Source organism: Varroa jacobsoni, unplaced genomic scaffold (genome assembly GCF_002532875.2).
Source record: "Varroa jacobsoni isolate VJ856 unplaced genomic scaffold, vjacob_1.0 contig00572, whole genome shotgun sequence".
Taxonomy (NCBI): domain Eukaryota; kingdom Metazoa; phylum Arthropoda; class Arachnida; order Mesostigmata; family Varroidae; genus Varroa; species Varroa jacobsoni.
The window spans coordinates 129,417-139,813 of record NW_019214491.1 but is presented as its reverse complement, the minus strand read 5'-3'; the positions used below and the strand labels follow the sequence as shown (position 1 = coordinate 139,813).

The following is a 10,397-nucleotide window of genomic DNA, read 5'->3' as shown; positions in this document are numbered from 1 at the left end:
ATATAAGTCCGGATATCTTTCGACTAGTTGAGAACCGTTTTAGTAATACGAGCGAAAAATATTTATCGCCAATTGAATCATCAGAATGAGCTCCAGTTATTTTAGTTCAGTCTTTTTGAGCTACGCCATCAAATCTACACTTATCAATGCTGTTTGATGCATGCTTACTATTAAAAAATTATTTTCGAATCAAAGAAAGGGTAGTTTAAAGGTGGTTAGGGAGCAGCCCAGATCGACAATGAAAACTGTAGGTGAAGGCAACGGATATTACATCAAGCAAACCATTTCATGGTTTCTAAAAGCTGGATCTGAGCCCAACACTCTGTATATATATGTGCTGAATAAACACCTTAAAGATTATTACTCAATAACTGGGGTTGACAACCAAAGAGTACTTCTTTTTGACAGTTAAAGCCGAGCCCCGATATATCATGGCTCACATATGGACTTGACAACTATATAATCCTATAGTTGATTAAAGTACAATGATTTTTTTCTGATAACAAAACTGAGGATATGTGCTTGGACATACACCCAGATGAGGCTCATAAATTTGACATCAGAGGGTGTACTAGACCAGTAAAACGTCGGCTTTCTAAATAGTATAAGACCCGAAACGATGCAGTATAACAGAAAATAGTTCTATTTGTAGGTTACGATTAGTACTCGATCACAATGAATAACCCTATAATATAATCATACGCTGTGAAAGGTCTAAAAGATACTGTACTCCTATGATGACCTTCGTTTTCGGTTCGGTTCTTGTGTCATCCTGTTACAACTGTATGTATCCGTTTGATTTAAATCGATAGTTGTCAAAATGTGCAGCTACCTCAGAGTTTTATTTATTTCTTTATCTGTAATAGTCTTTCACCGGCCACTACATATGGTTCGCGTTTGTTCCTTTCGTTTCTCTCCTCAGCATCATAAATCATAATCATCAGCATCGCCACTGTATGTTGTATCGCCTGTATTATGTTTTTCGGTTATTTTCATCGTTGTTATTACAAGGAAATTACCCTCAAGCAGGTACCCGCGTAGCGAATTACCGGAGAAGTTCGTCTTGTTTATTGTGCTGTCAGTATGAATTCCATTTAATCATAACCATCATGTCTATGCTACTCTATAATGTCATTACCTTGATAACTGCTATGTATTACTACTTGTTCCTGTATTACTTATGAATCCTTCATATGATACACATAATATATTTATATACTATAGTATATATGAGACATTTTTGCTAACCGTCTGGTCACGACCAATCGGTGTGGCATTGGCAATGCTGCCGCTGCCACTCTGATTTTTGTCATCATTATTTACTTCATAACGGTGAAAAATATAAGACGATATGTACCACTTTATTACATCTACAGCTTTCGCTATAATAGTAACGTTATCTATTCGTGGCACCGAATGTCCAAATGAAATATCATTAAAAAAATAGCTATCGGTTTCGTCGTTACCAGATTAAGATCTCTCTCAAATAAACTTTCCTTTTCCCAATAGGCTATATATATGTAGTAGCTATAAATTTTCCAAACTAATTTACGGCTTGATTTTTGAAAATAAGCGCGCCTGTCAGCCAGTAACAGTGGCATGTTTTGATTCGGATACGACGACGACGACAACAACAACAATTATTTTTTTGAATCAGTGTCAAAAAGGACGTTACCTATTATAATTATACCACGGGTAACGGCCTCTATGGAAAACGAAAAACGGAGTGAATCAACCAGGCAGGCTAATGTATGGCGCTCTGGTGACCGCGCGTGGAAACACCTTAAACATGGTTCCGCTTAGCAGCGGAGCTCAAAGTGAACATTTTTTTTTTTCGTTTTTTCTACTTAAAAAGCGTCAGATGAAGTTCTTAACGTTGCTTAAGTTTAGCTTTAGTTACTCTGAGTCCACTCTTTTTGCACTAAATACATATATAGATATGTATTGATAACAACATGCTTTAATATTCTTTCTGTAATCTCATCTTAGTATTTGTTCTCACTGCTATTCATAATTGAAAACATGATATCTTTTTCTAGATATGTATGCGTGTGTAATGTTGTGTTTTTTTGTTATTTGTCTATATCTGAAGCTAATTTCTGATGTCTATGGCATTTTGACTTAGATGCTGAGCGCCTTGTTTTACCCCATATCGTTTTGCATCTTTGACCCTTTTTCTTATCATTTTGTTTGTTTGTTTGCTTGCTTGCTTTATTCGGTCCTTCTTACTGCTTGCAACACATTGCTCGCCGAAGGCTGCATTGTAATGGTTGTCTTTCTCTCACCCGGCGTTATCTTTTTTGCCATCTCTTTCTCGGAACTGTTTTGTACGGGTCGACACATTTACGTTATATTTTCTTTCTTTTGCTACCATCACCACCCTTACCCTGGTATGTCGCGTAGAAGTACGATTTTTCGATTCACCTGTCCTGCTCTCGTCTGTCTGAAGACTACGATTGCCGTAACGACACTAACACGGGCCATACCGTACTTACCTGCGGAATGTGGGCTGCAAAAAAACAGGTGGAAATCTGCCGCACCTTTGGGGTGCATCTACCCTTCGCTAAGCTGGCTAAAAACCCCTTAGCCAGCCCTTGTCCGCATTGTGGTGGGCTGTTACTTTACCTCGCTTCTGTCTACCACTTACTCTAACAGTTTGTTTGAAGCTAATTATTGAGGAGTTCCTTGAAGAAGCAACTATAGCTTTGAAAACGGTAGCCAAGTAAGAGCTAGTTTCCAGCTAATGGCCTAAATAAATTCGAGAATGTTGCGGACAGATCGCGGAAGAGGAAAGGGATCACACGTGGAAGTAACCTTCGAACAACAGAATTCATGTCGTACAGAAGAGACATAGGTCACTCATGGGAAACTCGGCAACTGTACATGTAAAGTGAAACGATCCTATATCTGGACTTATTACTGTCAATCACACATCAACGGACAAGCGTTCTTCTCAAAGAGTCGAGGGAAATATAAGTAGCTCGAAGCGATTATATATTAGGGTAATTTTTATCATTAAAAAAAAAAACCGAATGTGGTGCCAAATCATTATGTCACCGAGGCCCTGCATGTTGTGAAATTTTAAATGGGCTATAAGAATTTTGCTTTTTGAATCGAGAACCGCATATCTTCTGACAGCAAAAAGACATTTCTTCTATTAGGCAATTTTCTAACTAATAAGAATTTCATCTCGAAAATTTTTTTATGTGTCCTATCTTTAACTACATTTTGTGTTTGAAGGTTCACTGAGCAGAGGTACCACTTACGCACGCATTCGGCTACATTGTTCTTGCGTCCTTATCTTTAGTAAGAGTGATAGTAGTAATGATAGAGATAAAAGTCGTCATCTGCAATACCACCTAGCCGCTTTTGTTCCTGTGTTTCTTGGCAGTACTAGGTACATCGTAACTGGAAGGCCGCTTGCCAACTAGGCAACAACAGCCCGCTTTAATGATCTCGGTTAGCGCCGTGGAGCCGATTTTAGGGGTAAAGGCAAACTGACGATAATTAGCTTCAACAACTTTCTTATATATGTAATGAGTCGACAAGTGTCGCCAGTAGAATGTTAGGTGACTCCACTCCTATATAACGAGTCTCGAAGTATCGCGTTCGTTGAAGTGGAAACGCGGAGAATCCCCAGTGAGTCACACATTGACATTCTAAAATGGCAGATACGAGGATGGATCACTCCAAAAAAAAGATAGGTAAAGTAGATTAAATCTGTGCTGTGAGAAATAAAATAAAGAACGGTATAGCCCAAAGTCACGTAGTGCGATATCATATATATATACGCATGTATGCAAAGTGGACTCGGAGTGAAGATCAGGAGCACAAGTTGACTGACTGATTGACTAACAAGACCGATAAACACGTTGTGTGTACGGCAAGACATGCAATTCTCTATGAGTGGTCCGTGAAATGTGTTGATATGCTTGGCGACTATATTTATTACTGCCCTTTACTTTCATGTACTTAGCTCGAATCGGTCGTTTTCGGAGCTTCAGTCATTTTGAAAATGTTCACAGTCTGGATGATACAGCGGTAGCCTTCTTGAAGTCACATGGTCAGGTTTCATACGTAGGCGTTGGTAAGCTTACGGTAGCATTGTATGCAATAGTCGTAGACCTATTTCAGTAGAGGAATTGCCTGGTGACGGGTGTCGTTGCATCATGAGGCAAACAGTCATCTTGGCAGAGTTAGTAAAACGTTTGAGTCAGTAAAGGCTATGGTTAATTTTTGCCGTGCCGTGGAAGTCGTCCGGCGAATTAATTTCGGTCTGCGTTGCTGCGGCCAATAACGGCACTCCGGCTGTTACGCCACCTGCCGGCGATGAATAATCTATTTCATCATCGACGAGATACAGAAATAAGGCCCAGTACGAAAGCATAAACAACGTGAATGTTAGCGGAAATATAATTCGCGCCCAGGCGTCCACCTCCCCAGAGATCTCGTGCGGGGTCAGTGCATCCTCACTCTCGGGGCGAGTCGCGATCTGGATGTACCTGAAAAGTTCAAAAACACCGCAATTGTGTTATCCTAGTTGCATGTTGAAAAAGATCAAGGATTCGTAATTTTAAGTTGTGACGGATACCTTCAAGTTACCGTATATGAAACAGAATACTTACGAATTACTACGTCCTTGGAGACCGAACAACTACAAAACCGATTTCTGATTGCTCACATCGCAATAAATAAATAAAGCAATTGGGTAGAGACGCGACTGAACATAATAAATTACATATAGTATTCGCAATCCAGTAGCTCTCATTATTGCGTACGTCATAATGCTAATAGATCCTAGACGTAGGCGGAGGAATTTGTTCGTTTACATTTTCCTTATGCAAAATTGTAATAATGAAATTATTTTGTAACTTGACAGGACAGCGAAAATATTCATTTTTGTTTTTTTTGCTCGTTGACGTGTGCGCAACGTTGAAAAATGTTATTTGCGGCCTATCGTAATTATTATAGATTTGTCAGCCTATTGGTGTTGCCTACAGACAACTAATGTTCTTAAATATTATGTTGATAAAAAAGTATTTACGATTAGAACCGTGTTGCGTTTTCTATATAATTTGCACTTGAACTCGCATTTTCTATGCTATCAAATTATAGCACCGAAAAGCTGGGTATGTTTCGACATTGTCTTCTTAATTGCTTCTTTTGTTATTAAAAAAAATTACACCTGAGATGGGTGCGATATTTATAATATATGTATATCATTGCTTATAAGTAAAAATATTTTTCGTGCCTTTTAAAGAGGATGTTTTATTACATTTTTTCCCCGCAATGAAAAATAGTTGAACTCTAGGCAACTCTGTACAGCAATTTAAATTGTCAAGTTCAATCAAGGAGTGGAGGCTTTGGGCAAAGAAATGATTATAAAAAGTGATGTTATTCCTTAAAAATATCAGTCCGGATCTGGCCTTAGTAACTTGTGTCTAAGTTCTTTGGGTCACCTTTTGAGTTTTGACGGCCCGTGCCGTCCTTAGGCAGTGCTTCATATGGCTAGTCCTCATCATAAAACAAAGCATGCATACACCTTGTTTTCAGAAAAGGTGTAGGGAATCGATGTACGAATCGTTTGGAGCCCGAAACGACTTATCGTGAAATCCAAGTGTGGGACTATCATTGACCTCAAAAAACGCTTACCTTTTGGTGTTGTTAAATGCCGCATTGAGCAAAAAGCAATTACCCACTAGCTGTAATTCTCCGGGGGGAGGGCTTCAAGACTACGCGTTAGGCCTATAGCACCTTGTATGTCCTTAAATTGGGTAGGCAAACACGTTACCACTGCACCGCCATAGAAACGGCCTTGCTACCCTAGAACAATATGACGGATGATGACTTAAACATTAGTTTACGACCAGCTTATAATATTGGCTATGCTCCCTACGACATGTAAAGGGCAAGCGCTCCCGAATAAGGAGCAGAAGTTTGAAAATGGGTCTGAAAACGGATTGCGCCCTTCGATCGGCTAGTATTCTGTTCCGTAAGCTAATCGAATTCGAAGTAAGCTGAAAAGTATTTTTATTGCGCCTAATAATTAGCGGCGCAGATTTGAACTAGATACTATGACGATTTATTGTTGTTTCACCTCAAGTCATGAACAATATTTCGAGGTGCATGATGTAGTAACAGATTGTATACAGTAGGATGTTTCCAAACCACTTCTAGTATTTGAAGAGATAATTACTTTTCCACTTGGCAAATTCGACGATTTGTTATCAAGACGGCTGTTTGGATACGCCGCACCCTCCTAGTCTTGTATCTTTACGCGTCGACCCAGAAACGTGCAAGTACGCATGCCTTTATACACATTTGTACCTTTAGAATACAATACACGTTCTCGCTTCGCAAACGACTCTTCCTGCCGGGACTGTCTGGCTATATCAAATGTTCCATTTGTATGTCTGTTTAAAGGAAACATAAATGGAACACGCTGACGTGCAAAGCCACTTTCGGGAAAAGGTTTTACCGGACGATCCAAGTTACTGGCATGTGAATTGAAGTCAAACGCAAAAAATACTAATTCTCTAACATTGTAGTAAAGCGAAGCTATTTAATTGAAATCATTAATGAGGTACCCCAATTCACGTCTAATTGTTACAACCTATTTATGCAACTCTTTTCCTTAGTTTTTATTACGAGTGATATATCTGTTTACGAGTTTTCTTAGTGACTTTGACAATGAAGTATTTAACAAGCAAATATTTCAAGAGAACTCCCAAAAAAGCGTTTGAACCTTTAACTGAAGGTGTTGGTCATTTTTTATGGACTTAAAATGTTCTTGAAAAACACTTTTTTTTGTGTAAAAAACCCTCTATTTGCAGAACACAATAGAAAACTGATTATCGTAGTATGCCCTATGCATATAACGACGATAAGTAAGTGAGAAATCCCAGTTTAAGCGGTACTGCTTTTTATTTAACTGATCCAATATATTGAAATTAACTAGAAATATAATGTTATAATTATGTAAATGTCTGAAGCAAACTAACGCGGGCAACTATAAAGGCATATTCTAATCTTTTCACTAGCATTTGCCCTTAAGTGAGACCTCAACCCTTGTACCTCATCTTCCTATTGCAATGCAAAGGTTTGGTTTAACTTAAGTTTTATTAATGCTTAGGTTCTCGCAAAAAGTAGTAATAAAAAATGTTACATTGCACCAAATATTTTGCACCATAATTATTAATTAATAATACTTTTTACACTCTTTTTGCATAATTATCCAATTTATGCCTTATTTACATGCTTTTTTCATACGTTTTTTACTCACTTGAGCATGCCGATTTTACGAAGAAAAAAACTCTATACTGACAGTGGGCGGCAAGCAGAAGCGTTCCTACTAGATTCGTAGCCATAAAGAGCATTCGTTAGAGCGACTGACGACGACGATAAGCAAGAAAAGATCTTTTGAAATCTTCAAAGCAACACGAGCAAAATCCATGCTTCTTGCATTATGTTGGGAAACCTCGCACGAAACAAAGTGGACCTTAACCCAGGTACAACAGCTTGTTGCAAAGTTTCGTAGGCAAACGTGTTACCGTTGTACTATCGTAGGAATAAAGGATAATAAATATATTGTATTATATATTAGTGACCCTTTTTTTTAAATAAATAATACTCTACAAGTCCTTCTTTTATTGGCATTAACAAAAATGTTCTGAAAATTTCGATAATATCCTCCACATGCTGACGAATGCGACCATACGTTACCGGCGTCTGAATGCCAAGAAGCATAAAAGTGTTATCCGTATAAGCAATGTTCTTATATATACTATTCGACGATATGTCAAGCACTGCGCAACTGAATTCTGAAAGCAGTAAACATCTAAAAACCGAACTTGGAAGAAAAATGAGTAATTTGAGCATTCAAAGCAATATTTTAACATTTGCAGGAAAATCCGAGTAACTTAAGCAGTTGAAAGCGGCTGCAGGTTCTAAAACCAAACTAAGGCAGACATGCCTATTTTTAATGCCGTTGGTGATCTCCTGCCAATGCCAGCTCAGTTGATCGAGACTTCCGTCCGTATTGAGTAAGTGAAAAAGGTTGATTATTTTTGAAATGTTTGTCGAATCGATTAATCACTAACTTTCCAAGGAAGTTGCATAGATAGCCCTTCAAGGATATCAAGCGGCAGTTAGTAATTCGGGTAAGTTCTTCTTTAGTTAGTAATAGACGAAAGATATTTCGCGTTTTTTAATCTAGAAGCCCGTATCACTGAATGGATTGACTACTCTGGCTAGGGGCAAAAAAGAAAGGTGGAATAGGCGGTGCTCTCTTGACTGTCTGTGCTACCCCAATTCTCACGCGTACATCCCAAAGCATCTTCCTACGGGAGTAATATAGCAAACAGGTAGATACAGATAGAAGCCTTACTCCACAGAAAATTAGATGCTGTTTTTTGTGACCGCCTTTGAAAGTGATACGGTGGACGATGAAACTCAGCCCGGTGATCATGGACTTAATAAGGTGGCAAATGCCCTTAATCTCCGAGCTGGTATATTTTTAGACTGCTGAACTTCATTTGTTAATAGCTCATCTTCATATGTGATTCAATAGTAAATACAATCGCTTTCATGCTCCATCGCCTTTTTGCGCACAGAGCTTCAGAAAAATAGGTGGTCGTCGACTCCTTCCTTGGTGCACATCAAGGAACTGCGTTTTCGATCACTGACACTATCTACCCAAAACGAACTTAGTCGGTTTTTGGATAACTTCTGTCCGTAAAACTGACACATCAGGCCACTATGAATGAGCAATCACGGTTGTAGGAATTTTGATCGGTCGGGAGCCATCAGGATGGTTTGCAATCTTCTGAAGATATTTCCTGAAACGTCACCAGGCTTTCACCAGATAATACTTATGCCTTTTAATACGTACGCCTTTTTACACGGTCATTTGCTAAAGACGGGGATATGGACAACCTATGTAATTACAGTATTCTTTATAGTTTCAATATTATTATGATAGACTAAGTATATGACGATGCCTACTCTAACGGTGAACTTCGCATGTTGCTATGCCTCGAATGCTGGTGCTAAGATATGTTGGTCTGAAGAAATCAGAAGTTTGTATAATATCGTTGTATAGGCTTTCCGAATTACCCAAGCAGCTATGCGATATACTGGAACCTAAATTTATATGTGGGACGTCTTACTCCCTGACATAGATTAATCATTTACAGCCATCATCGGTGGCAGCTCTTCTGGGGAAGCTAGTTTTTTAAACTTCCGTATAACCAGTGACTTCTTTAACACGTTCAAGTTATAATTGAGCCAGGGAAGGCTGACGCTAGTGTAAACAGTCACAAAAGCGGAGAAATTAGAGCTATTCTATCTGTAAATAACTCACCCATATGCTCAGGCCATAGCGTCATATTCCACAAATTACTGACCACGTAAGCCCACTGATGCCAGAAAACGCTTACATTTCTACGAATGTAATTTTCTATTAATAAAGAGTAACTTGTTGCTTGTGAATTGAACCAAATCCTTTGTTTCTTTTCTTATGTATGCTCAGCACTCTCATTAATTATTCGGAGTGCCTGAATCCAACTTTTAGACCAGGTGGCAGTACAATAAAATGGGTCAACATAAAAAACCTTAAAAAATATGGTTGATTGCAAATTTTCACCTATTATCAAGTCTGAAGCGCACAGAAATTCTCGAGGCAACGTGGCTTATTTTTGAGAATTTGAATGGTACATTTGGATATGCATACCAAAGGATAAGAAAATCAAGAAGCACTTGCATCCCTAAAGTTGAAACGATGACCCTCTAATCCGCGATGACCTAAACGAAGCTTAAGTGCATAGAGACTTTTTGGGCCTGTCTTTATGTCCCGTAGCGCCCCAAGGGAGAAAAGTCTTTCAATTGGGATAATTATCCACTTCTAACTATTTTCATTGACCTTAACACCCGAAAGCTTGAAAAAACCGTTGTTAAATGTAGCTCTACTTGTGATGTAGTCTCCCTGCTTCTCTTCTGCCAAACACCTTTGCTTAAAAATAACCCGATTCGACAAGAACGCTGTTTCGGATCTCTCTAAAGTTTCATGAGCCACGCCACTCTGCAATGAGGCTGTTATAACTACCGCCGAATAACTTGCAAGTCCACAGTCTATGTAAGTTCATCATAATCAACTACATCGTAACTTACTTAGCACGGAGAGAATTTTTTTTGCTACCCACAAATATTGGCTCGCGAAGTAAAAATCGACGACAATACAGCTTGTTATAGTGATTTGAAAATGGGTGGCACCTCATAATCAACATCACAATTTCGGTTGCATCTGCTTCGAGTCTTCCAAAACTTTTGGCTGAGTTAATCACAGCCTGTCATCGCAAAGCCCATTCACATAGAAGCTGATTATCGCTTCATAAACTTGA

The 10,397-nt window shown here is 38.7% G+C and overlaps 1 protein-coding gene across 3 annotated transcripts in view; it reads right to left on the bottom strand.

The window, feature by feature from the left end:
* Positions 1 to 812: 812 nt before the first annotated feature.
* Positions 813 to 10,397, bottom strand: part of LOC111271379 (gamma-aminobutyric acid receptor subunit alpha-6) — a 126,779-nt gene continuing 117,194 nt past the window's right edge. For all 3 annotated transcript variants that reach the window (XM_022852121.2, XM_022852124.2, XM_022852122.2), the window contains exon 11: positions 813 to 4,502. In XM_022852121.2, the coding sequence (XP_022707856.1) occupies positions 4,214 to 4,502 (289 nt within the window). In that variant the 3' untranslated portion in view covers positions 813 to 4,213. The remainder of the gene's footprint in view (positions 4,503 to 10,397) is intronic.